The sequence below is a fragment of the Talpa occidentalis genome, unplaced genomic scaffold (genome assembly GCF_014898055.3).
Source record: "Talpa occidentalis isolate TD23 unplaced genomic scaffold, MPIMG_talOcc4v2.1 talOcc4.11, whole genome shotgun sequence".
Classification (NCBI taxonomy): Eukaryota; Metazoa; Chordata; class Mammalia; order Eulipotyphla; family Talpidae; genus Talpa; species Talpa occidentalis.
The window spans coordinates 97,045,089-97,072,935 of record NW_023601104.1 but is presented as its reverse complement, the minus strand read 5'-3'; the positions used below and the strand labels follow the sequence as shown (position 1 = coordinate 97,072,935).

Here is a 27,847-nt window from a genome sequence, read left to right as displayed (position 1 = left end):
GCATCACCACTACAGGCTGCTCCTTTGCAGCAGTATCTAGTTCTGAGCCACTCTGGGGGGAGCTATGTTGGGGGTTCTCACTTTTCTGACAATCTGTTTACTTACTCCCCCCCCCAAATGTTTTACTTGTAGAATAAACAATTAGAGGAAGTGAAAAGAGAAGAGAGAGAATTACTAGAGGCCCAGTCTCTCCCCCTGAGGAACTATTTGATGACCTACGTGATGCCCACTCTCATGCAGGGCCTGAGCGAATGCTGCACGGTCAGGCCAGATGACCCTGTCGATTTTCTGGTAAGAGTTTTTTATTTATTTTTTGCATAGAAGAACTGGGGTGTAGGCCAGAGGTGGATGTGTGGGGGAGAGGATGGGTGAGAGGATTCACCAGAGACAGAGTGGGGAGCAGAACAGGCAGATCTACTGAAATCCACTGCTGAGGGGAGCAGCAGGGAGACAGGAGAGGTCTGCTGCGCCGTGTGGGTCAGCAACCTGGCCGGGCATCAAATTCAGGTCACTACAATGGGGCATAGCAGTGATAGTGCTGAGACTTTAACCACTAGGTCACGAGGGAGGCCCCAGAGATTTTTTGTTTTAAATATCAATTTGAAAATAAGATGTGCCTGAATCTAAACAGCCAGTTAAGATCGAGAGACTGTGTTTGGTTATTTGGGAGACAGCCTCTAATACCTTCACGGTTTGTAATAAGACTTTTATTACTCATTTGTGTGCAAAAGGTTTATGTACTTTTATTTTTTAATTGTAAACACGAGTAGTACACATATATGACTAATAAATATCTCGTATCTTCTAAATTGTTAACTTAGTTTTGTTTTTGTTTTTTTTTTTCTTGTCTTTTTTCCTTCTTTCAATTACAGGCAGAGTATCTCTTCAAGAACAATCCTGAGGTGCAGTGAAACTTTAAAGATCTCGCATCCTACACCTTCACAGAGCTAGACACTATAGGCTGAAAAATTGTTTTAAAAAAGTGCAGTTCAAGTTTTTGGAAAAATCCATTTTTTTTCTTCCTGCAAACAAAGATTTTATTAAGTAGAAATCATTATAAAAAGTTATATGGCAATGGGTGAGTCACTACTTTGTTAAAGCTATATTTGAAAGGTAAATTGGCCTAGCTCATGTGGACAAATATGGTTTAATAGTTCATTCTTACATTAATGTTTATAGTAATTTATAGTATGAAGAGAGCCAGACTATATATTATTCTAATATGTAAGCTAATGAATTTACAAAATCTGTTATGGCCCCAATGCCAAAATTGGAAATGAAAATAAATGTGAATGGTTTATGCTTTGTTGAGTGAGGGTCAGTTGAACATCCTTGGTGTCCAAGGGCTTGCTTTTGAGTTCAGGGTCAGTGAGTAGAGCAAGTTGTAAACCTCTTGATGAAAAAATTTTATCACAAGCTGAGTAATTCTGATATTTGTGATAATTAGAAAGTTGCTGAATATTTTTAACAAACTAATATAGGTGTAAGCAATCAATCCCTATGGTCTTTGCTGGCTCTAAAGATTCCTTTAATTCCCAGAATAATAGTAATTGTTGAATTAGTTTAGTTTTATTTTAACTGCACATATCTTTCATTCCTTTAAATAATGTAATCTGAACATAACTATACTGTTTATACATAACATACATAACAATAAAATGTGCACAACATAAATTCTAACCATTTTAAGATGCACAAGCCAGTGACACTAAGCACATTCACCAAATAACACATCCGCTTTTCCCCACTATCTAGCTCCAAAACTTTTTCACTATCCCAGATGGAAATTCTGTAGCCACTAAGTAGTCACTCCTCCTCATCTCCTCCCTCATGCTCCTAACAACCACTATTTTGCTTTCTAGCTCTATGGATTTGTCTATTTTGGATAGTTCATATAAATGGAATCATACAAAATGTGGCCTTTTGTATTTGAATTCTTTCAGTTAGCATGTTTTCAAAGTTCATCCACATTGTGGCATGTATATTATCAGTACTTCATTCTTTTTAACGGCTGAATAATATTCCATTGTAGGGATACAATAACACTTTTGTTTAATTATCCCTTCGATGGTAGACAGTTGGGTGATTTCTACCTCTGGTACTGTGATAGCGCTATTATGAATATTCATATACAAATTCTTGTTTTGAATACCTGTTGTCAGTTCTGTTGAGTAGATACTTAGGAGTAGAATTGTGTAGTTACAAAAGGAATACCTCTTGTCATAAGGTAATTTTGTGTTAACTTATTGAGGAAGTGCCAAACCATTTTCCATAGCAGCTATACCATTTCACATTCCTGCCAGCAATGTCTGAGAATTCCATTTTCTCTGCATCTTTCCCAGCAATTGATAGGTTCTTGCTCTGACAAGTCAAAATAATAAAACTTACAGGATAGAATATAACATAAGAGGGCTTCTTCTTAAGGGTGGACAAAGACTTCTGAAGACAATATTAAAAGAGTGGTAATTCTTTCATACCAATATGTGCCAGGTCCTGTCTTGTGCTTTGGGTTTAGAATAGTCTGAATAGCAGGTACAGTCAGGTCCCTACCTTCATGGAGTTTGGATTTTGTGAAGATGACAGAAAATATTAATAATTAAAAAAATTAACAAGAGGGCTCTATGTAATGAAGACTATAATGCAAATGAGCAGTTTCAATAAGGTGATCTGAAAAGGCATTTGAGCTTTGATAGACTGAGCATACGCCAGTTATAGGGAGAACTCGGGGGCACTCTGATGGGGATGAGGACAGAGGCACTCAGACAGAGAGAGGTTTAGTGTATTTAAGAAAAAGACTAGAGACCAGTGGTGTTGAAGCAGGACCAGGAAAGGGGAAGAGTTGGAGAAGGCGCTGGAGAGAAAATCAGAAGCCAGATCATGCAGGGTCTTACAAGGCTTTAGACTTCAGAACGATGGGAAACTATTAAGTTGGGTTTAATGCAGGGGACTGATAAAATCAGAAATATGTTTTAAAAGTACAGATTCAACAAAGCAAAATACCTGTGAAACCCTAATTGGTTCTCATTGCTCATGCTCCAAGCCTGAACCACAAAGATGGTTCAGTCCAAGCCTGAACCACAAGATTGTCTCCACAAAGGAAGCTTTTTATTGGTGAGTGGCCCCATGTCAGGAGGACAGGAGAGTCAGGACTCGGGAAGATCTGCTCCCTGGAGTGGCAAGTGAAGGAAGCTTATATAGGAAAGAAAGGGATGTGAGAACATGCAGGCATGGGGAAGAGTTTCTTCATTCTCAGGTCCAGGATGGGGGCTGGGTGCTGGGCAGTCTAGCGTAGCTGATCACAAGACTATTGGTATTTCAGGAATAGCTGCTGCTCTCTTTTGTGTTACCAGTTAAAAAGGCCCTCTGGTATTGTCAGGCACCAATGCTATCAGCTTCAGGAAGGAACAGAAATACCTGTTCATGGCCCGGAGGAAGGCAGTACAGTGGCTTCCACCACAGGGGTCATCTTCCCCGTTCAGGCCAACCACAAATTAATAAAGAAAGTGAGGGTTCTGAGGTTAAGTGGAAGAGGAAAGGAAGAAAGGGATGAGGAGACATAAAGGATGGCGACAGGGAGAAAGAAGAAAAGCGGACATCAGGATACCCAGCTATCGGCAGGTCTAGAAGGGGGCAGATCTCAGTCTCTGAACACCAGCTCTGAATTCTCACACTGCTTTCATGAAAGTTGAAGTCAGAACAGAGTACAGAATAACCAGTTTCTTGCCTAAATTTCTCTTCACCCCCCCCACACTGTACACATTGAGTACCCGCAGAATGCCAGGCACTCCCTTCTCTGGTGATCAAGACAAACAAGCCCCGTGCTTTCAAAGATTTACATTCTTGTGGGGAAGATGAGGACAGGGGCCGGAGAAGGATCAGATGATAAAAATAAAATGGAAGTCCAGCTGCTCTGTGGTGAGAGGACCGGACAGCAGGATGATGAAAGCAGGGGAGGAGCAGCTAAAGAAGACAAGGTGAGGATGGGGGTGGTGGCAGTAGAGATGGCAAGAAGAGGCTGGATTTCATGGAGTTTGGAGGTGGAATCAATGGAATGTGGTGATGGATCGGATATGGGTAGTGAGGGAGAGGATGGCATAAAGGATACTCAGCTTCTTGTTTTGGCGAGTCTGGAAGATGACAGTGGGGTTGACGTAGAGACAGAAACCAGAGATGGCACAGGTTTCGGGGCAGTTCTAACCAACATGTTATTGTGCTGCTTTCTTTCATGCGAACGGTAGAAGACACATTCTTCAAAACAAACTAATGAGCATCTAAAAGGGAATGAGAATTCAATGAAAAGATGGGAGCACAGTACTCATTAGTTGAAAGTGTTTATTAATTTTACTTATTAATTTTACTTTAATGACTCATAAATGTGATTGTTGATTACAATCCACCATTAGTAGCCAAATGAATCACTGTAGTTGATGATTGGCAAGAAAATCTCCATATCACCAGTATCAGTTTAGAAATTCCTCCCACTGCTTAGGACTTTGTTGTGTGGAAAATGTTGAGTGAATGCTACCAAGAGACCAGTAGAAACATCTGCCCCTTTCCCAGCAATTGGTAGAAAGCAAGCAGGCGCTGGGGTAGGGTGCAGTGAAGAGGCAGCAGCTGGAGGCTTATTTTTGAGGACAAGCCAGGCCAGAATAACAACACAGATATTGTCTTACCAATACAGCAAGATACTGTCTTACTAATACACTGGTAATTGGCTTTATCTCATTCTCCATTTCCCTTGGCTCGGAAGGGTTCCTAAATGTTGGGGATATGCGGATATCTAGGTCCTTACCCATTTGTCAAATGTGAGTTGGATTAGATTGTAGTGTCTGGGGGGATATATCTGTATATATCTAAAGGCCCTTCCGGGACTGGAACCTGATCTCAAGACACGATTCTTGCTTCCAGAGTTGATAATCTCTGTCTCCAGGCCAGATTTTTCTTCTCAGTTCCTGAAACATAGTTTTCATTGCTGACAGACATTTCTGAAGGACCCACAGCTACTTGAAAATCAGCCTGTGTCACACTCCCCTCAAGATTCCATCCACTCACCCAGCCGGTTGTCTGTTTCCTATTTCATTTACATTTCAGCTCCATCCATTCTGTCACCCTCCCTGGAATCTTGGGAATCAACTTGGTCTTCTTCTACGCCATCACATCTTGCGTCCAGGATTAACTGCATCCCCTAAATCTCAGATCTGCTCCTTTATTTCAAGTTTCTTCATCTCCTACCCGATTACAGCAAGTGCCACCTCACCCATTCTCCAGCTTCAAAACCTCTCCCTATGCAAACTTATTCCCTCCCCTTTGAGTGATAATTCCAAAAATATGAATGTCATTTCATTTGTTTTAAAGCTTTCAATAGTTTCCCCCATTCATAAAGATAAAATCCAAATCTCTCTTAACGCTTTCAGGTCAGCTCCTCTGAGAGGCCTGGAATGACACCCTATCTATTGTTTCCCCCCCATAATTCTATCACTTATTTTATTCATTTTTTTTTGTAATCCCCTTGTCTATTTATGGGTTTATTACTTGCCTCCCTCCTACCCTCTTAAATGTTGTATTTAAGTAGGTCAGGGATCTTGACTGTAGTGTTTTTTTTTTTTTTTTGAGGATCAATGTTCATATTTTATTTTGTTCATGTGACAAGAGAGTAACCTTGTTATTCAGGATACATTATATTAAATTAAGAAGAATTTAGCATTCCCTGAATCCATATTTGGCACTTTGAGGAACTTCCTTTAATATACCAAGTCCCAATGCATTCTTTTACAGACAAAAAAAGGAAACATACCTATATACAAGTGAGTTGAAAAAACTGGAGGATTTTGGGGGAAAAATAGTCCCATCGAATAAGCAGCATTTGTCTGTATTTTTCACAGAGGGAAGTAACCCCCCTTAGAGCATCGATATCGATGTGGTCTGGCACGTGTGCAGTTACACTTTAGTGAAACCCCTCATGATTGGCTTCTCACTTGGACGTTCCAGCTTCGTTTCCACAACTCTTCACCATCTACCTTGTGGTCATGACTTCAAAAATCTCCCTTTCTTCAAATAAACTTTAAATCCTTTGCAGTATTCTTTCCCTTTTTACTGTTCCCTTGACCAGACATGCTTTTTCCATCCAGCTACTTACTAATCCTAACATTTTATCACCTCCTACATGAAGTCTACTTGGCTCCACCTGCAGGAATAGATCTTTCTAAAAGTCTTCAGCTGGTAGCACGATACCTCAGTTGTGCTATCTTGTCCCTCTTTGGAAGGGTGAATCAAAAAGTTATGGGGCAACTACAGGCAGAAAGCTTAGAGATTAAGGACCCTCTCTTCTTTCACTGCCTTCTGAGATGTCAGGCTCTGAGTTCCCCTTCTTTAATGCAGAAAGGACATCAGTGCTGATCTTTGAGTCATTTTTAAGACCACAGCCAATATTTTATCATTTTTTCTGGATCTCATATTTTCAAGCTTTTTTTTTTTTTTAAGATTTATTTATTTTTATATAAGAACTGGGGTACAGGCCAAATGCTCGGGAGGGTGAGAGGATTCACCAGAGAGAGAGCGGGGAACAGAACAGGCAGACTGACGAAATGCTGAGGGAAGCAGCAGGCGAGACAGGAGAGGTCTGCGGCACCATGTGGGATTCTCTTCGGTCAGCCAGGATCGAACCCGCGCTGCAGAGGCTGCGGACAGCTTCACAGTGCAGCACTCAAAACGCCTGCGCCACCAGGGAGACCCAGATTTTCAAGCTTTTAAGGACAGGTCTGCTACTGACACCTTCACCCCAACCTGGATGACAAGTGGGTAAAGGAATAAGCAGAAGAATTGAGATTCCATGCAAGTCTGTCTCCAGCTCAGTGCTATTGAATGGAAATGAGGGCCACATGTATTATTGAAAACTTTCCAGGCCTCCCTGGTGGCGCAAAGGGCTGAGCGCAGTGCTGTGATGCTGTCTGCAGCCCTGCAGCATGAGTTCGATCCCTGCCCGGCCAGGGAGCTGCCCACATGGCTTGCAGGCTGCTCCCCTCAGCAGTGTGCTTCGGTCTATCTGCCTGTTCTGTTCCCCACTGTCTCTGCTGAATCCTCTTACCTCCCACATCTCTGGCTTGTACCCCAGTTCTTGTATGCATAAATGAATAAATGTTTAGGAAAAAAATAAAAATTTGCAGTAGCCACATATTAAAAATTAAAAACAGGTGAGGTTAACTACCACTCCCCCACTATAACCTCCCTCTATCCCCTTGTCGCTTTCCCTCCCTGCCCCTTTAACCTCACATCCCTCAGGATGGTTATTGATGTTCACTGGCTTTTGAGTATCACGTTATCAAATTATCTGCTATATAAATATCTAGTATTTAACATTCCTTGTTATGCATAATTCGCTCAAATGCCCTGCACTTGTTGAAAATGTTTGCATTTCCACCTTTTTTTTTATTACTATTTAAATTTTTTTATATTCTCCTTAACAATTACAACTCCCTTTTTTGACCACAAGCCCTCTTTTCCCTGTCCCTCACCCCCCATAGAGTGTCTCTGGTTCATAGTTGTTTGCTGATTTTGATATTTTCTTTCTTATCGTTATTCTTTTTCCTGGTCCCTTATTTAAGTTTTCTAGATTCCTGCTATGAGTGAGACCATCCGGTATTTTTCTTTTTCTTTCTGGCTTATTTCGCTGAGCATGATCCCTTCCAGCTCCATCCATGTTGCTGCAAATTGCATGTGTTTATTATCTTTTTTGAATGCTGAGTAATATTCCATGGTGTATATGGACCACATCTTCTTGATCCAGTCACCTATTTTTGGGCATTTGGGTTGTTTCCAAAGCTGAGCTATTGTAAATAGTGCTGCTATAAACATAGGGGTGCAGGTGCCCTTTGGAATTGATGTTTCTGGGTCCTTTGGGTAAATACCTAGGAGTGGTGCATTTCCACCTTTCTTACGGCTTTAGAATACTGCACGGTGTGGCTACACCACATTTTCTTGGTCCAACCAACTGTCCGTAAACATTTAAGCTGCTTCCCTGTCCATGAAATTAATTTACTTACATTGGCTATAACGCAATTTAGCCAAAACCCTACTTTGACATGTAATCAACACAGCTCCTCGGAGGGGCAGTTATTTTGCACTTACAGCTCATGTTAACTGCAGGAGCTTCCAGGGCTCCCCCCACGTGGTAATCTAGAGTTCTGGACGCACGAGATTAGCTCCTGTGCTCTCCCCACCGAGCACCCCAGTCCCGCTAAACGTTCTGTGAAAAGAGGGAAATCCGTGGTCAAGTTTCCTGAGTTTCACAAGCGCCTGTTACCGCGTCCCGACTAGCTTTCCGGTGCGGGTCCTCCCGGCCTCTCCCCTCTGCTGAGCCTTCCTTGTGACGCTTCAGAACGCGACCCAGAGCCCGGGGCGCCCCGGTTCCGCCTGTCCCAGACCCTGGCAAAATCTTGCTGGGGGTGGGGAGCTCATCTCCCAGGTCCCTCCCGCACCCCCGGATCGACTGGGGTGCAAAACGGCCTCAGGGGAACGTGTGACGCTCCCGTGCCGCCGTCCGAGCGTCCGGCGCGGGGCAGGGCCACCCCGGCTCCCGGGCCCGCGTGTCGGGCCGTCGCCTCAGCTCGCGCTCCGGAACCGGGCGGCGTCGCGGCCGGTCCTGCCCGCGTTCACCCGCAAGCAGGGCCGCGCGGCCAGGAAGGGGGCCACGACGCCTGCAGGGCCCCGCAGCCCGCCCCGGGGAGCGGCGCTGCTCGCGCGGGCGGACGAGGAGGCCGAGGCGGGAGCGCGGGCCGCACGCCACGCCAGCGCCGGCCTCGCTCGGGCCTGCGCGGGTCCCTCCCGGCGTCCCCGCCCACGCCGACCCGGCGGAGCGCGGCCGCGCAACCCCCGACGCGCCGGAAGCGGCGCCTCACGCGCTCCGGGCACTCCCGGCCCTGCCTCCCGCCGTCTGGGCCGCCCGGGCCGGCGGACGAGCGCCGCGCCCCCGCCCGAGGGCTACCGGCCGACCTTCCCCCAGGCGCCCCGCCCCCGGCAGCCCCCGCGGAAGCGCGACCGGCCGGGGGCGGAAATCGCCTGAGCGCCGGCCGGCCGCCGAACTACCCTTCCCGTGAGGCTTCGCGGCGCCGGGCCCCTGGCGCGCAGGCGCGCGCACAGCGTGCGCGGCGGCGTCAGCGGTTCTAGAACGTTGCTGTGGTAGCGCTCGGGCGCCATGTTAGGACGAAGGGGAAGGAGGAGAAGCGCTTAAAGCGGCGGGAGCGGGCGCGGGAGTGGGGTTGGACCCAGGGCTGAGGCAGGCCCCCCCCTCCCTCCCGCCTCAGTGGATCATGCCCAGGGCGGCAGCGGCGGCGGTTGCGGGGGGAAGTGACTGGGCGGTGCCGGCGCAGGAGACGATGCCGTTGTAAGTGACTGGGGTTCTGTCTGCTCGCACGCCGGCGGGGCCGCGGGGCGTCGGGGGAGGGGAGGGGGGCGCGAGCCGGGCCCCGCCGCGGGGCTGCCGGGGGGGCCGGCGCCCCCTGCTTCGCGCCCCGTCGCCGCCGCGCTTGCCCGCGCGCTCGCCGCCCCGAGCCCCCTCCCGGCCTCTGCCGCCGCCGGGCCGGGGCCTTCCCCTTCCGGAAGAGCCGGGGGGCCGCTCGCCCCGCGGCTCCCGCGCCCCCGGCCGGCCCGCGGGAGGAGGCCCGGAGGCGGCGCGGCGGGCGGGCCCGGCTCCTCGCGCCAGGGCCGCGGCTGGGGTCGCCGCCCTCCCGCCGCCGCCGCCTCTTCCCGGGCCCCGCGCCGCCCCGAGCTGCCCAGGCCGGGCTTCGGGTTCGCCCCTTCCGCGTCCGAGCTGGCGCGACGCTCGTTCAAAACCCCCCGTTTGTGACCGTCGAGCCCCGCTCCGGGGACCCCCGGCCCGAGAAGGGGCGCGCTGCAGGCTGCCCTCCCGCTCGCGCGCCCCGCGCCGGCTGTGCCGGGCCCCCGCGGCGCTCGCGCCCCACGCGTCTCCGGGTGCGCCCCGTTCTTTTGTTTTTGGCCGTGGACTCGAAGTTGGTCTGTTTGTGCCTTCTGGGCTCGCGGGGCCTGGGTCGTACTTTCTCGGGTATTAAAAAAGTTTTTCCCTCCCTTAAAGAACGGGATGTAATTTGAGAACTCGTCGTGGGGCGGGGAGCGGGGGAGGTGGCAGCCCCCCCCCCCCGGGGCGCTGCCTGGCGGGGCCCGAGGCGCGAGACCGCGTTCCTCAGTGTAGGAGGTGCCCGTGTGCCAGTGCCCCTTTGAGACGAGGGGCACGGTTTTTTATTCATCTTTGTGGTCCCCAAACGAAGCATGTGATTGACTCTGGAAGTTTCACTTAAGGGGGGGGGAGTTGATAGTGTTTTGATTTCTGGACACCTAATGTGTAACAGCACCGCAAGTTTTAGTTTTTAAACTAAGGACACTTTTTTTTTTTTCTTGCAAATATGGTTATTTTACGATTTTAAAATGCGTGCGTGCAGGCGAGGTTGTAACACAGGCTTTAAAAATATCTCTTGCGTTTTACAGTAAGAAGGAATTTCCTGCTCCTTCCTTTTCATTCACTCCTGACATTTTAGAGACCTTCTGAACATGTTTCTTCTCTAATGAGAATATTTGTTTTTATTAAATATGCAGGTCCAACACTTGAGAATCTGCACGATATCTGTTAATTGATTCAGAGAAGGGTCCAAAGACGCTGGGAGAACTTACGTCTCAGCAAGATGTTTGTGCCATTTTTCATTTTAGCAGCAATTAAGATAAACCTTAATGTTTGCAGTGATGCCATGTGACTTCTTTGTCAGCGCATATTTTATTGCTGTTTTTGAAAATGCTTTTTCTCACAATGTCAGTTTTAAAAATTGATCCTCCATAGGAAATACGTGCTTTAAAAGACTTTAATGAAGTCGTAACTTAATAATTTGTGTCTTTCTAGGGATTAAAAGTACTTTTATACCTACTTTTCTCCAGCATTCTTTGCAGAAGGGAGCTATACATGTCCATGAAAGATCTAAGTGCTTCAGTTCTTTGGAAGTTAGTTGGAATGTATAAAATGGAAGACAGTCAAGACTGCACATCACCCACAGATACCGCCTTTGCAGTGTGTTTCTTGAAATGTGAACAATATGGCCAGTTTTTCATTCGCTGTCTCTCTTTTTACCTCTAAAGGCATTATAATCCTTTAGTAAACAGCATGGTGACCAAAGGTTACCTACTTAAATGGGCCTTTTTCCTCATTAATTTCCTTCCTTTGTTTTTCATATTCTGGTGTCACACTCATTTATTTTGTTTCTTTGGTGTTTTGAGTTATTTCCAGACTATATTGTATTTGACTTCCACTTCATTGCTCGTGTGCCTGTCCTGTTAAGTTTGGTGAGGTGGGGGGTAAGGCATAGACCATAGGTCAATTAGTTAGACTGGATTAAACCACAACAGATTATTGAGGTTTACGGTCATTACAAAACATTGTGGACGGTGTCCATATTTTGTTTAAAGATCATGTAATCGTATGAATAATACTGAAAGACTGATGTGATTTAGGAGCCATGGTGACGAAGCTCCCCAAAATTTTGATAGTCTCAGGATCCATTAACTCAGAGTTTTTTTGTGTATGTACTTTAGAGATACCGAGCTAGATAATTCCTTGCAGGGGGCTGTCCAGTGTATTGAAAAGTGTTTAACAGCATCCCTGGCCGCTACCTACTAGAGTTCAAGTCTTTCCTCCCCACCCCCTTTCTCATATGGTGATGACACCCAGAAATGTCTCCAGATTTTCCCAGATGTACCTGGGGTCAAACCTCCTTGTTGAGAACCACTGCATTACTTCTGCGTATGTGCCTTTAGGGAAACTAGATTCTAATTTTCCCTTTACTGTACTAGTCTCATAATTTGTGTCAGTGTAGTTTTAACTATTATGCTTACGTAAAAAAACTTTAAGACGCGTAACGAGTATCAGTGACCTGGCATTCATGCCACATTCATAGACTTGTTGCAGCTATTGGAAGAGAGATTTAGAGCATGACTTGGGGGAAAACAGTGACTTCTAAATATTTGTCAGCTTGCCACAAACGAGGGAATTGGAGTATTTTCGTGTATTCATAGCAGGTAGAACTGGGACCTGTTAGTAGGTAGTAATAACCATGTAACATGGTTCATGGAGTGAGATTTTGTCCAAGTCTTGTGTGTGGGGTTGGGGGGGAAAGGAAGGAGTTCCGTGTGATCCTTTCAGGGGTTAAATAGCTAAAATCATACTTTTACATAATAATGGCACTGAAGTGATATTATTTTTTTACTCTGGACATTTTCACCTGTGGTGCAGAAGCAGTGGTGGGCTGTAGTGCTGCCTGTGCCATAGGAAGAGTCAAGGAAGAGGCGCCCCTGTTGCAGGGAGTCACCGTGTTCTCTCTCACACCAGCCCTTGATGAAGCAGTACCAAAAAAGTGCTAATTTCATTAAGTTGACCCTTGAGTTTCTTAAATAAGCTGTGAGACTATGAGGTGGAAGTTGTGCATAACACTATACTAAAGATACGGTGTTTTCTTTCTTTCTTTTTTTTTTTTTTGAGAAGAACACATGTACGTGTATTTGATTTGTGAGCTAAACTAGTGCTTTACTCCGGAACTCTACTTGACCTGAAAGAACAAGTGATGAGCTGTGGGCATTCATGCTTGACTAGTGAGGCTGTCACTCTAGAGATCATGGTGGTGGTAGTGGGCCCGGATAAAATTTGAGCCTTCAAGCAAAAATTCAAATTTTGGAAAGCTTGCTTCTGCCATTCTGAGCTTGACAGCTTCTCAATAAGAATGTTTCTGGTTAGATTAGTGGTGATAGTTAATAAATATAAGATTTTTTTGACGTTGTGGGATAACATGTCAACATTTGGAAGATGTACATAATTCAGTGAAGCCACATTTTTCAAGCCACCAATCATGATGTAATAAAATCTTACATGGGTAAAAGGCACATTCGAAGTAGCCAGTGACTTTCAGTGCAACATAGTACATAGGGTTCACTGATGAAGGTTTCAGCTTTCACACTGTAGCTCCTCATTAAGAAATTAACCACTTCTGGAGTTTTGATAGTGTCATAGGAGAATATTCAGTTATTTGAAAATGTAGACTTAACTAATAATGGCGTGATGCTGCATTTTCTTCCTGTGTATCTACCAAAACAATTTATGGAAAGGGATTGAATGTAGGAGCAGATTCAGGTATCTTGCTGTGTATGATTTAAAGAGAATTGCAAAAAAGTAAAACATTGTCATTCTTACTAATTTTTGTTTTGGAAAGCATTTTATAAAAGTGATTAATATCTTGTTAAGTGAATAAATATTTACAATAATTTCCCATGTGGGAAATATTGCCGCCCTCCCCCCCCCCAACTCCTTGGCATCTTTGATAAATTTTAAGAGTTATAAAAAGATCCTAAGGCCAAAAAGGTAGAGAGCTTTTTTAGGACTGCTCTGGTATAATAGCTAACAGCTGCCCCTCACACTGCTGTTTCCAGTGCTTGTGCCAGTGCAGTAAGGTGGTTTCTGAGCACAGTCTGCAGGAGTGGATGCACATTATTTTCAGACATTTTTTGTTTCTTGTGAAAAACAATGTGTTAGTTGGCCTTAAAGGAAAATAACTTCTGAGAGGTTTTGATTTGAAGATTTTAGACCTTAAGAGATTTTGTAGTGAATTGTTTGATGCTTAGTAAATGTCAGTTATAGATTTGAAATGTAGGGGCCTCCCCGGTGGCGCAGCGGTTGAGCGCTGGGCTGCGAGGCTGCCCGCGGCCTCTCCGGCGCCGGTTCGATCCCCGGCTGCTCCCCGGCCACCGGAGGAGGGTCCCACAATGGCGCGCAGACCTCTCCTGCCGCCCGCTGCTTCCCTCAGCAGTGTGCTTCGGTCCTTCTGCCTGCTCTGCTCCCCGCTCTGGCTCTGGTGAGTTCTCTCACCCTCCCGCGCTTCTGACTGTACCCAGTGCATGTATAAACAAAAACAAACAAACAAATAAATGAATAAATAAATAAAACATGCCTCTATTTAAAAAAAAAATAGATTTGAAATGTATTTTGTCTTAAGACTGTTTTTAGTTTGTGCCTTTATTTATTTTGTAAAGATTTATTTATTTATGCATACATGCACCGGGGTACAGGCCAGAGGTGTGGGGGTGAGAGGATTCACCAGAGAAGGTGGGGAACAAAACAGGTAGACCGACTGAAACACAATGTTGAAGGGAGCAGTGGGCAAGGCAGGAGAGGTCTGCTGCACCTTGTGGGCAGCTTCCCACGCGATAAAGACTGAGGATAGCCTCACAATGCTTAATTCCTTGTGCCACCAGGGAGGCCCAGTTTATGCTTTTAGATGGAACAGTTGGGAGGAGGTTTTGGAGTTGAGGAAATCTGTATACCTATTCCCGTTTCCCTCCAGGGGAAGGCTTCTGACTTTGACAACAGGACTTCAAAGATGTTTTGATTTGTCATAATACTGGTTAACTAAGCCACCTTTAAGTTAATAGTGCAATTAAATTTTACCTTCAGTTGTATCTAGGCAAGTTATAAAAGCGACTTTGAGGTAAAATGAGGCCATTTGGAGTTCTAGCTATTTCTCATTTTTGGTGGGTTTCTCACTTTTGGAGGCATGTGTTTTATTCTGTTCTGATTATCCGGCAACTTTTAATAATTGCACAATCTCAATTTATGATTCACAGAGCTTTGTCTCTGTGAATGTCTCCAACTTTGTCGGAGGCATTAGTTCACCTTAAAGTTGGTTAAATTGAAGTCACCTGTTTGAAGTGTTGAAGCTGCTAAGTTGTAAATTGAGAGTTACCTCTGTGTTCCAAGTTACATTCTAATACTATATCATCTTCTGTGGACATTGTTGGGAATTTTTGAGCAACTAAGTTGAATTTGTTTACGTCTTAAATAGAATTAATTTCCATGATCAAGTTTTTTGTGTGTAGGACATTTGAATTTCATTTTCACACTGGGAAGATTTATTACATGCTTAGAATGTGCGTAAAGTGTAGTGTACTATAGAACTTAAGATAGTGTGTTAGCGGAATTTATTTATTTAAAGTCATGTACAGATTCACCAATCACAGACTGTATTTTGTGATCACAGTCTTTCAATGGAAGGGAAGGTAGTGTTTTTTAATCTTCGGGTGGTAGGTCTGCAGAATTGTATAACTTTCTCATTTGTGGAAAGTTAAGGGATTAGGGAGGACAAATATGTATGGATTTTGTTCTCTTCTGTCACAGTTATCTTTCAAATTTGTATTCCCTCTGTATTTCATCCAGAACCCAGCTTCTTACATCTTATGGCAGGTTTTTTTGGAAATAGTTTTTGGATTATGAATAGTGTTCCTAAAAAGGAAAAAAAAGAGTAGTAGATCATATTGGTCATCAGAGACATGTCAGTTGCATTTCCTGGAACTTGTCTTTTATATAGGCACACCTTGAAAATATGGTGGGTTCTGTTCTAGATCATCATGAAGTGAATATTGCAATAAAGCAAGTCACACCATTTTTTTACTTCCTAGTGCATGTAAAAATTATGTTTACACTGTAGTATGCAGTGTATAATAGTTATATGTAAAGAACAATGTATATACTTTAATGAAATGTGACACAGACAGGAAGTGAGCTCATTCTCTTTGAAGAATAGTACCTATAGACTTGCTCCACGAAGGGTTGCCACATTCACTTTGTAAAAAAATGCAGGATCTATGAGGTTTGATAAAATGAGAGTGGCTTGTATATTGACTTTCTTTTCTGTACCTTTTCGGATTCTCTATATTTCCTTCATTTTCAAGTCGTCCTTGGTAAATTGATGCAGGAGTGCTGTGGTTTGGCTAGATTTTTTAAAGATTTATTATTTATGCATACAAGAACTGGGGTGTAGGCCAGAGGTGCCGGGGGTGAGAGGATTCACCAGAGACAGAGTGGGGAACAGAACGGGCAGATCTACTGAAACACACTGCTGAAGGGAGCAGCGGGCAAGACAGGAGAGGTCTACTGTGCCATGTGGGTCAGCTCCCTGGCTGAGAATGGAACTCATGCTTGATAATGCTGAGACTTTAACCCCTGTGCCACCAGGGAGGTCCAGGTTTGCCTAGATTTTTAAGTTGTCCTGACCATCTGGAGAAGAGGGCATAGGGGCAGTTGGAAGTACCCCGAAGGAAGGCAGGCAAACGAACTTGGTTTTGGAGTATCAGATAGCATTTTCCTTTCTATATTTTTTTTTTAAGATTTATTTATTTATTTATACAAGCATTGGGTACAGTTAGAAGCGCGGGAGGGTGAGAAAATTCGCCAGAGCAGGGAACAGAGGAGGCAGACAGATGGAGGACACTGGCAAACAGATGGAGGACACTGCTGAGGATGGCAGCGGGCGTGGCAGGAGAGGTCTGCACGCCATGTGGGACCCTCGTCCGTGGCCATGGGCCACGGGGATCGAACCGGTGCTGCAGAGGCTGCGGGCAGCTTCACAGCCCAGCGCTTAACCATTAACCACTGCGCCACTGGGGAGGCCCTCATTTTCCTTTCTAATCCACCTTGCATTTACAAAGTTTGACCTTGGGATTCATCATAATTCCATTTTAGCATAAATTGTCACTTCATCTATGTTTGAAGTTCTGCTGCTGCTTACTAAATACTGGCTGAATGACCCACCTGGAATACATATTTTAAGAATATAGTTACATAGTTAGTATCTTACACAGAACACCTGGCAGGCCAATGTGTTGCTATCCTTAGAATAATTTCTCAGTGAGGCAATACATTGATTGACTGTAAGCTACTAGTACAATTAAAATGTTTAAATTTTTGTTAAAAAGATTATATTATTTCTCCTAAGAATATTTAATACACATTCAGATACATTAAAGAGATCCCTTATTCCTTTTCCTCCCCAAACTTTTTTTCCTGCTCGCTCTGAATGGGGACTGTATGTTTAAGGTTAAAGCCTTAACAGTAAATATACTGTGGTGAATTGTTCATTCAATAAGTTATTCTGATTTATGTGCTTCCAAAGAAAACTGTCAAGCAAGTTGAGCTTGCAGTTTTAACTTGACTAAAATTGAACTAGGGAGAAATGAACTTGAAGTGCTTTTCTGTTGGCTAATAGCTATAAAATGAGCCACTTGTTCTAATTAGTAAGGTGGGCCACAACATCTTCCAGGTGTCCAGTATGAGGAGTCGGGATCACATCAGAATGAGCTTTGCTTAAATTGGGATACAGTGTCATTCAGTAGTAACTGTTTGGGAAAAGAGCATTAGTGATTTGTTATCCTTTCCATGTGTGCGAGTCATCTGCCTAGATGGTCCCTGTCCGCCTTTCCTGTCCTGTCTTCAGTGTGCACGTCCGTCACCTGTTAGCATGGCCTGTTGTTGGAAGGGTCAGAATCCCACACTAAAATTTAAGATTGTCACTAAGAACAGAGGTAATCTTTGGATTCCCAGTTTTAGCATTCTTACCGACATATTTAGGAATTCAGTAAATTATAGCCTGGTAAATACTATACTTTCTGGCAAAAATTAATTAATTGAGGAAAAAGTGCTTTTCGGAAAACTGATAACCTTGGGTGAGTTAACAGTTTTCTGAAGCAATATGTACGATCTTCTTTGTATCTACTATTTTAATCACAAAGTATTGCATGGAAAAATCTGTTTTTAAAGTCTTGTATTATTTCACTGTAAAATACTGTGTTTTGATTAGCTTTTTTAGCTAATAATGGAAAAGTAATTAGTATTTTAAATTGAGCACTTGTTTGGTGTTCCTAGTTGCCACAGAATGATTTTTGGGGAGTGATTTTAGCTCCCTGACTACCATTATTTTAATTTGATTTTCAACTTTGTGTAACAGTATTTATTGTAAAAATAATTAAACAGATTGGAGCAAAAGTTTATAAAGTATAAAGTGAAATTCTCCCATCTTATGTCAAGCGTGGGTGTGTCTATGCATAGATAAACATAATACACAGGTAATTTTTTTAAAGATTTATTTATGCATACAAGAGCTGGGGTACAGGCCAGAGATGCAGGGGGTAAGAGGACTCACCAGAGACAGAGCGGGGAACAGAACAGGCAGACTGACTGAAATACACTCCTGAGGGGAGCAGCGGGTGAGACAGGCGAGGTCTGCTGTGCCATGTGGATTGCTCCCTGGCGGGCTGGGGATCGGAACTCATTGCAGAGGCCTTGGATTGCTCCAAAGTGTGGTGCTTAACCCTTTGTACCACCACCGAGGCCGAATACATAGATAATTTTTAAAGGTACAAAAGTGTCTTGTGACATGTATAGAGGCACTGCAACACAGACGTTTTCGATTATAGATGCCTGGATTCATATCTTGGCCAATGGATTTAATAGAGTTAGGAACAATTAATAATAATGTCGAATGCTTGATACACTATCTGAGTTGCATTGAGATTTTAATAAGTGCTAGTTAATAGCATAGTTGCTAACAGCTTTTTTTCCACCTGACATAGTGTGAGCATCTTTCTATGCTATTGTATGTAATAACCACGTAATTTATTTATATGCGTGTATATATAGCATAGTATTACATTGTAAGACTTGTATATAACCTATCTTATATTGGTGGATATTAATGGTATTCATTTTGTTTTGTGCATTGCATATAGTGCTCCAGTGCACAGCCTTGGATATCTTTTGGTCTTATTCCTATGGGATTAAAATCCAGAAAGTGTGGGGTCGGGGGAGGTATTTATTTGTAAATACCAAGCTTGCCCAGTCTATCAGGGATAAATGAGACACTGCTCATTTCAAGCTTATTCTTGCTTTATTCGATTTTGGGCCCATATCTGACCTGCCTTCTAGTCCTTTATACACCTGTTGCAGGAATAACTAGAAGCTTGAATTTTATGTACTATTTTATATATTAAAAATGTGTTGTGAATTAAAGAGGCTGTCTTGCCCAACATAGGACCTTCAGTTTGAGTCCTGTATCCTAATATTTTTCTAAGATAGATCACTAGAGATGAAGTTGTTAGACATAAACTTGTTAAATTGAAATACGTGTATTTATAATTTTGATGAGTATTGCCAGGTTGCTTTTTAAAATAATGTGCCAAGTTCATTCTATCATTATGGATTATTGCTCATTTTCTTACACTATATATTGCTAGTATATCAGCTTTGTTTTTCTTCAATGTGAAAGAAAAATGGTTGTCTTAATTTGCTTCCCTGATGTGTAGCAAACTTTTTTTGCTTTAACATTGCATTTGATGTATTTTTGCAATATAAAAATTGCAATTTTTATGTAGGCAGATCTGTTTTTGCGTGTGGCTTTTGTGAGTAGCTTAAATATGGTTCTGAAAATAGTGTTCGTTTTCTTTATTATTTTGAAAAGCCTGTAGTTCTTAAATATGTTGAAATATCACCATATTTGGGTTTTAGGTTTTGTTGTGGCTATCCCAAAGCTGTTTTAGTGCAGCAGTCCCCCCTTGAACAGGAGATATATTCTAACAACCCTCACCCCCTACCCCATGGATGCCTGAAGCAGTGGATAGTAGTGAATCCTGTATACACTGTTTTTCCCTATACATACATAACTGTGATAGTCTAATTTTTATTATAAATTAGGTACACTAAGAGATTAACACAATAATAAAGCAGGGCAAGTATAACAATATAGTAACAGTTGTGTGAATGTGGCCCCTCTCAAACTATCTTATTGTATGTAATGTTTTTGGACCATGTGTTATCACAAGTTTACATACTGACCAAGGAAAGTGAAACCACAGATAATGGGGTACTATCGTATTCCATTCTTTTCTCACTCACTTGAAAAAGGTTATCAGCTTAATATATCCAAAGATTGCCCATTCTTTGGATGTATGGCGACTCAGCAACACTTAACTTCTAATCTTATGAACTTGCACTAATTGAGTTTGCTTTATAATTATTGTGCCAGCGTGGCTTTTGATATTTTAGAGTGTATATATTTGTTAGTTGAACGCTTAAACTTTTGAAATGACAAATTAGCAAAATAAGCAGCCTATAGTCACAAAAAATGTCTCTGTTCTGTTACCTAAATATCTAATTAGAGTCAGGTCTTGGAGAGCCTACCATTGGGGAAAGGAAAACCTTTATTTTGAGTATTGGCTTAAAAACTTCGTGTGTTTGAAATTCCTTTTTATTATTGTAATATTAAAATTCCTAGTTTGCCATCTGACACAGAGAAGAGGTAATAAGAAAAATGTACCCAAATGGCATGTGAAATTAGAGTGCTAGACCTAGTGGGAAGTGAGATCATCCCTGCTTTCTTTATTGCTGCCTTATCAGATTGCTTCTGAGTTGAGATCAGACTTTGTAGACAGTTTTGAATGTGATTATCAGAAGTACAGTAGGTTTGGATTCTAATAGAGAGCTCCTGGATGGCTATCAGTTTTACTCATGGTATTCTAGTGGTAATGGTATTTTTAGGGTAAATACAAATTATAGTCATGAGGTGCAGATATATCTGTTGCTGAAGAAAAGCACAGGTATTCTTGATACTGAAAATCAGAACAGGATTTTCATTAACCACAAATACTGTCCATCTAGGGTATTTTTTAAAATGTTTCACATAGTTGTGGAAGTTATTTTTAAGGTACAGTGTCTAAAAAAAAAACCTTAGATACTGGTCAAAATGTCTCCAGAAAGTGATGGACATGGGCAGATGTCTAATGTGTTCAAGAATGGGAAGAAATGGCTTTGCATTGTTGGGATTAATAGCTGTGTGGTATGATTTCAGAGGCAGAGTTGGTGTTTCAATGTGTATATAAAGCACAGTCTTTCACATTGCTCAATATTGGAGTATGTAAAAAAAATTTCTTTGTTAGAAATAGTTAACAAATGTCTTAAATTGTTTTTTATCGCTTTATTTAATTTCTAGTATTAAAATTGAATGGAAAAACTTATTTCCTCTGTTTAAAGTACAGTTGTGACTGAAGCTTTTAGGGACAGTTTGGACAACCAAAGCATCTAGCACTGGAATTCCTAGTCCATCCTCTTTAGCTTAGATTAAGCCATTTTTATTGGGGGTGCAGGTATCTTTAACTTTCAAAACCTGTATTTCTTTCTTTATATTTGATTGTGTTTTTTAGATTTCTTTCATACTTGTTCCCCCCCTCCCCGAATTGTATGTTTGAATTAGATATATGGCCTGTATGTATACATGTTGTATATGTTCTGTAGTTAGGTGGGACAAATGTCATTTTATCTTAGATGATGTGACTATGTTTTGAATAAAGTAATTAAAAACTTGCAACTGGAGTATGGTTTGTTTTGCTATCAAAATGTTAATGTGGGAACCAGTGCAGACATCTTTTTTTAATTCCAAATTAGGATGAACAAACTTGGTGTGTCCTATTATTTTGTTAAGATAGTTAAAGTAGATCGGAGATTTCAAGCTTTTTTTGCATGTGACGATGAAAAACCTGATATTTGAGAAGGCAAAAAAAAATGGGCAAGAGAATAAGCAAGGAATCTTAACCCCACAGAAAATGGATATGCATATTTTGTTCAATACAGACTCAATTGTAATAAATTTGTTAAACCTCTTTAGAAAGGAAAAGACTGATGAGAAAGATAATAACTACTCAAAATAAAAAAACACAGCGCCTCCCTGGTGCCACAGGGGTTAAAGTCTCAGCATTATGAAGCTCTCACCGGCCACTGAGGCTAGTTCCATTTCCAGTCAGAGAGCTGACCCACAGGGCACAGTAGACCTCTCTTGTCTTGTCCACTGGTCCTCTTAACAGTGTGTTTCGGTAGATCTGCCTGTTCTGCTCCCCACTCCTGTCTGGTGAATCTTCTTATCCCCAGCACCTCTGACCTAGACCCCAGTTCTTGTATGCATATGTAAATAAATCTAAAAAAAAAAACAAACCAGAAAACAAAAGGGCCTCCCTGGTGGCTCAAGGGGTTAAAGACCGCACTATGAAGCAATCCACAGCCTCCTTAGCGTGAGTTTGATCCCCGGCCAGCCAGGGAGTAACCCACATGGCTCAGCAGACCTCTCCTGTCTCCCTGCTGCACCCCTCAGCAGTGTATTTCAGTACATCCGCCTGTTCTGTTCCCTACTCTGTCTCTGGTGAGTCCTCTTACCCCCTGCATCTCTGGCCTGTACCCCAGCTCTTGTATGCATTAATAAATCTTTAAAAAAAACCAAACAAAATACAATCCAGTAGTGGTTTATTACTTGAAGTTATAAAAACATGAATACAGTTTAACACTTGGCTTGAAAACTAGCTTGAACCATTTCTAACTAGAATGAACTTTACGCTTGTTTTCATTTCTAGTTATACTCATAGTCAAAACATTTATAAAAGTGCCTGTTCATAATCCTGGGATAGTCATGGGGACTATAGTTGACTTAAACTCATGAAGCAGTAGACATTGTGAGAGAACAGTATTGTGCTATAATGTGGCAAGTATTTTTTTTTTTTATAATTCAGTATTCATTTGAAATTGGCTGAAAGTATTGTCTGAAGGAGAATTCAAATGGTTATGGCAGTTTTGAGGGTTACCTTTTTGAAGTCAGTTTTATGGAACCTGATAACTATTTGTTACCTGAGGAAAATATGTTAAATTTTGAATTCATCAATAATTTGTGTATTTTCATCACAGGAGAGGCTACATAAATTTGGAAAATAGAATATTATTAATGTAAGAGTCTTGAGACAGTGGTGCTCATTTGGATCACCAGTTCTGTGGAATTAATATCATGGCCTTGTAAAGCTGTGCAGTCCAGAATAAAGGAGTAGGAAGAAATAATGTGAATTGCTGTAAGAGAGACTCTGATTCATGTTTGTTTAGTAAATGTTACTGTAAAATCTGAATTAAAAGAGAAACAGTACATGCCAAGACTAGGAAATATTGACTAGATGATTGCCCAGTGGCTAATAAGTAACAAGCACTATGGGTTTCCTGGCATTCTTAATATTCTGTGTTAATATTAGGAGACAAAATATTAAACACATCCAGCAGTGACAGCATAAATCAGAACCCAAGTGGGTAGGTAGTACACAGTGGTGAGTACTGCACAATATTCTTAGTTTTTGCATTTTGATTAAGTAGATTATTGCACTTTTAATTTTAAAAAGAAAAATGTATTTAGAACTTGGGAAAGTGTAGGAGTGTGTGTTTGAAAACGAACACTTAATTTCCTGTGGAACAGAATGTGGGGGAGATACCAGATCCAGACATCAGGTTCTTTCCTTAGCCCTTACCTAGTTTTGCACAATACTTGATTTGTTAGCTTTTAAATAATTGTTCTGTTTATCTTTGAAGTCCTTGTCCATTGACTTATAAGTTATTATTTCAAAACAACAATGGATATCACCAAAAAATAATTGAATCAAAATGGTTCTTTCTAAACAAACTTTTCACCAGTTAAATAAAATCCTGCTGGTTGAACAAATCTGGAATTTCTCTTCAAATGCAAAGATCTATAATCTATAGATTATAGCATCATTGTTGAAGTGTAAATCTGCTACTAAAAATCTGTAAAAGCTTAATGTGAATAAAGTAATCCTTCCCCCAAGTTATATTGGTTATGTTTATATTATTTGCCCTATTATCTGTGGGTTTTACTCCTTGAAACTCAGATGTTCCAGTTGTATTGGTAAAATAGTACTTTCATAGTATGCTTGTGCTTTAGAAATAACAATGAAACAGATTTTCATTCCTCCTCAGGAAGTAAAATTTCTTAGACATTCACTATGTTTAGCATTGATTTTTTTCTCTAGTGTTATAGTTGATCTATATTCTTGTCAATAGTTTATTTAGATGTTTAGGTAGTGGCAAAGTTAAAATCCTTGGGGTTGGAGGAGAAATGTTTTCTTTTTGGTCACTTGGTTTAGGTTTCTTAGTCTTTTTGGATATGGCAAGGAATCAACTATATTTAGAAAAGCACTTTATTTAAGCAGTTTTTCTGGTCATGCCGACTTGTTTTAAATCGTAGAGCTATTTTGGCAATAATTTTATCCAATTTCATTTGTAGTCCAGTTACAACGCAGGGATCACAACAAACACAGCCGCCACAGAAGCACTATGGCATTACCTCTCCTATCAGCTTAGCAGCACCCAAGGAGACTGACTGCATACTTACACAGAAACTTATTGAGACACTGAAGCCCTTTGGGGTTTTTGAAGAGGAAGAGGAACTGCAGCGCAGGTAAATTTATCATACATATTTTTAATTTATAATTTTAATTAATATAATGCACTTTTTGAGACTTTCTCCATTCAGAAAGTCAGGATTCTCCCATTTATGTATTAAACAAGAGCAATACCTAGAGAAAACTTTCTATACCAAGTTCTAGTTCTGTAATTTTGAATTCTAATGCTTTGGCAGTAGTACAGTATTGTCAAGAGAAATGGGAAGGCCTTGCTCACCTAAAGGAATGCTGTACCACATGTTACAGTACCCATGATATCGCTAAGCACCATGTTCTTTCTCATAACTTAAACGCTGGTTAAAATTTAGAAAACATCTATTGAAAATGTTTTCATTTTAATTGGTAGTGATAAATAATAACAAACAGCTTGATTACTTACTGTATTTGCTCTGTCAACAGGATTTTAATTTTGGGAAAATTAAATAACCTGGTAAAAGAGTGGATACGAGAAATCAGTGAAAGCAAGGTAAGGTGACTTATTTGCATATAAAATAATGTGCCAGTTGAACACAGCAACTGTCTGTTCTCATTTGAGTGGATTTCATTTTTAATTGAACACAGTTCATTTTAGACTACTGATAACAAAATTTGTATTTTGTTTCTAGTTATTTTGAGAGCAGGAAAAACTGAACTGAGTTCAGTGATGCCATAAACATTTTTGGTTGCAACATTCTAAAGCTGAAACTAAGTAGTTCATAGAAGAAATGGATATTTTTCTGAAAATGTGCTTTAAAAATGTAAACACATATCACATATCTGAGAATTTTGTTAATGTTTAAGGAGTCCTACAACAGTGAAAATTTTTTAGGTTTTCACATATTAGACTTTCAAACTGAATCTCTTTTTATAACCACCACCTTTGAGTTCCTAATATTTCTTTTTGAAAAATTGTACACACAGCTAGTGAATACATGATTGAGCTTCTGGTAAAGGAAATATATTCTTAGAGTTGTGGAATTCATTTCACCCATTTAAAAATCCCCTAAATAGTGGTGATTTTTTCAGGATGGTACAAATGAATATTTAATCCGTAACTGATGGAAAGAGAACCAGGGGTAGAAGATAAGTAAATTAAAGTCTTCAAATTCTAGTCAAATCGATAATAACTGCTTTCTTAAAACTATGTGTATTTTTTTCGGGTGGCTGATAAAGCTTTCGTAATGGTAATATGCCAAATTGGGGGGTCTGTTAAATGTTTCTCATTGTTAAGAGTTTTTGATAAAAGTCAGATTGTGAAAAGGAAGTTTTAGCTGAGCAAAAGATGTTTAGATTTTTTTTTTTAAGTTTTAAAATATATACCTTTTGGGCCTCCCTGGTGGCGCACCAGGTTGAGCTTAGTGCTGTGAAGCTGTCCGCAGACTCTGCAGCTCAAGTTTGATTCCTGGCCAGCCAGGGAGCAACCCACATGGCGGGACAGACCTCTCCTGTCTTGCCTGCTGCTCCCCATGGCATTGTTTTGGGTCAGTCTGCCTGTTCTGCTCCCTACTCTGTCTCTGATGAATTCTCTCACCCTCCCATGCCTCTGGCCTGTACCCCAGCTCTTGTATAAATAAAGTAAATCTAAAAAAATAAATAAAATATATACCTTTTTTCCCTTCCCAACTACAGAGTGAAACAGTATTCATTCTGAAATTTAAGTATTCTTTACTCTTTTATTGAACTTGGTATTTCCTTAACCATTCATAAGGGAACATAGCTTTGTAATAGCCTTTTCTTAGATGTAAAACATAGTCAGGTAGACAAGGCCAGACTTAAATTATTTGTGAAACAAGAATATTACCTCATTGATAGTTCTGTTTCAGTCACTTGACTTTCTAGTTGCTTTTACAGAAAATTTTGATACAATTCTTCCTGCCTGTTTTCTTGCAGGAAGAATTGTTTGGTTAGTGAAATTAATGCTCATTTCTCTTAACATTTGTCATGTCTTTTTCTTTATAGCTTACTATATAGATAGTGGGTTAGCAAATGGGACTAAAGAAGTCAGTGAGGCTTCACAAGTTTTGATCTTTTGTATCTGCCTTTTGTGAAGAGAATTTCTTTTTCAGTCTGGTTAGTTTTAAGACTTGATACAGGATTTCTTGATGTTCATGCTGTGTATACTTTGGGGCCAGATGGTTGTTTTTTAGGTGGTCTGTCCCGTTCATTATGTTAAGCAGTATTCCTGTCTTCTGCCTATCAGATGCACTGCCCCTGCAGCCTTTCTCCCCAAATTGTGACAACCAAAAATGTCTCCAGACATTGTAATATGATCCTTTGGGGGTGTAGAATCATCCCTGGTTAAGAAACCATTGATTTAATATATAGTTATAATTAAGCTATATTATTTTGGGGAGATTTTTTGAATTTTCTTTTGTTGTTTGTTTGCCATGTAATCCTGAAATAAGCAACAACAAAAAAATTACTTTGCAACTGAAAATGTTTTCCACAGCCTGAATTAAGAAATCTTTTCATATTCTGAGACTGAGTGGAGACTTTACTGAGTAATTAGAAGCTACAAAGAGAAATACTGACCTAGCACATATTAAAATCATGCCTTTTTTTTTTTTTTAAAAGATTTATTTATTTATGCATACAAGATCTGGGTACAGGCCAGAGGTGTGGGGAGTGAGAGGATTCACCAGAGACAGTGGGCAGGCAGATCTACTGAAATACACTGCTGAGGGGAGCAGCAGGGAGACAGGAGAGGTCTGCTTCGCCATGTGGGTTGCTCCCTGGCTGGCTGGGGATCGAACTGCTGCAGAGGCTGCAGATTGCTTCATCGTGAGGTGCTTAACCCCTTGCACCACCAGGGAGGCCCAAAATCATGCCTTCTTTTTTTTTTTTTTGAGACAGTCGTCACCCTACCACCAGGGCCATTAGAGCTCACCATCATACTTTAGATGAGTGCCCACGTCAGGAAGATTTTTAAATGCTTTACTTTCATCTTCCTGGTGTTTCTGCTCTTAATAAGAAACCATCAGTAAGTAAGTTCTGCTCAAAATCTTCCCATCAGAACTTCTTGGAAATCTAAACAACTAAACTGTTACAGTAGTAATACCTTTAAAGAGAGTCACTTTTGATATGGTGGAATTATGCATCAGTATACTTTGAAATATTTACTGTGATCATCGAATGTTTTGTTATCAGCTGTCAGAATTTGTGTTTGTTATATTCTGACATAATTTATTGCAGCATCTTTGTCATGAATAAAATCTCTGATTTTTAACATTGGTCCAGTAGAATCACATGCTGTCTTCTACCATAGTTCTCTTTATAGCAGTTTCCATAATATGGCAAAATTCTAAAATAGTGTGGGTCTTCATTAATATATGTTCTGCTGAAGAAAGCACAGTTTGGGTCTTCATTAACCAACACTCATTAAGAGTTGAAAATTGCTTGAATTTCAAATTCGGTTGCTCTGTGAAGACCTGGTATTTTGTAGCGTTTATAGGGTTTGTTTACCTTTTCTATAAATTTGCACTGAAGTCTTGCTTTTTTCCCCCTTCTATATTTTTAAATATAGTGTTACTTGAATAATTTCCCCTGTGTTTCACTAACAAAATGACCACTTTTTGGTTTTTTGACAGAATCTTCCACAGTCTGTAATTGAAAATGTTGGAGGAAAAATTTTTACATTTGGATCTTACCGATTAGGAGTACATACAAAAGGTAAATACTGTATAATTATCTTGAGATGGAATGCTTTTTTTAATTTCTTAAAAAT

The 27,847-nt window shown here is 41.2% G+C and overlaps 2 protein-coding genes and 1 long non-coding RNA gene across 10 annotated transcripts in view; 2 read left to right on the top strand and 1 right to left on the bottom strand.

Moving 5' to 3' along the window:
• The window catches only part of AK7 (adenylate kinase 7), a 59,564-nt gene extending 58,546 nt beyond the window's left edge, over positions 1–1,018 (top strand). For both annotated transcript variants that reach the window (XM_037503937.2, XM_037503936.2), the window contains exons 17-18: positions 133–291; positions 873–1,018. In XM_037503937.2, coding sequence (XP_037359834.1) covers positions 133–291; positions 873–911 — 198 coding nt within the window. In that variant the 3' untranslated portion in view covers positions 912–1,018. The remainder of the gene's footprint in view (positions 1–132; positions 292–872) is intronic.
• Positions 1,019–4,042: 3,024 nt separating this feature from the next.
• On the bottom strand, positions 4,043–8,552 carry LOC129145346 (uncharacterized). Its single transcript, XR_008550843.1, has 3 exons — positions 8,125–8,552; positions 4,793–6,783; positions 4,043–4,271 (listed from the first exon to the last, which is right to left on the bottom strand). It is a non-coding gene; the product is annotated as an uncharacterized LOC129145346 (long non-coding RNA).
• Positions 8,553–9,174: 622 nt separating this feature from the next.
• The window catches only part of PAPOLA (poly(A) polymerase alpha), a 56,138-nt gene continuing 37,465 nt past the window's right edge, over positions 9,175–27,847 (top strand). For 4 of the 7 annotated variants that reach the window (XR_008550811.1, XR_008550810.1, XR_008550809.1 and 1 more), the window contains exons 1-4: positions 9,176–9,379; positions 23,967–24,140; positions 24,544–24,610; positions 27,711–27,792. Coding sequence is in view for 4 of the 7 variants with exons in the window: in XM_037503935.2 (XP_037359832.2) it covers positions 9,306–9,379; positions 23,967–24,140; positions 24,544–24,610; positions 27,711–27,792 (397 nt within the window). In the remaining 3 variants the exon portion in view is untranslated. Of the gene's footprint in view, positions 9,380–23,966; positions 24,141–24,543; positions 24,611–27,710; positions 27,793–27,847 lie in introns of all 7 variants that reach the window. The other 3 variants (XM_054692537.1, XM_054692523.1, XM_054692533.1) reach the window with 1 other exon arrangement.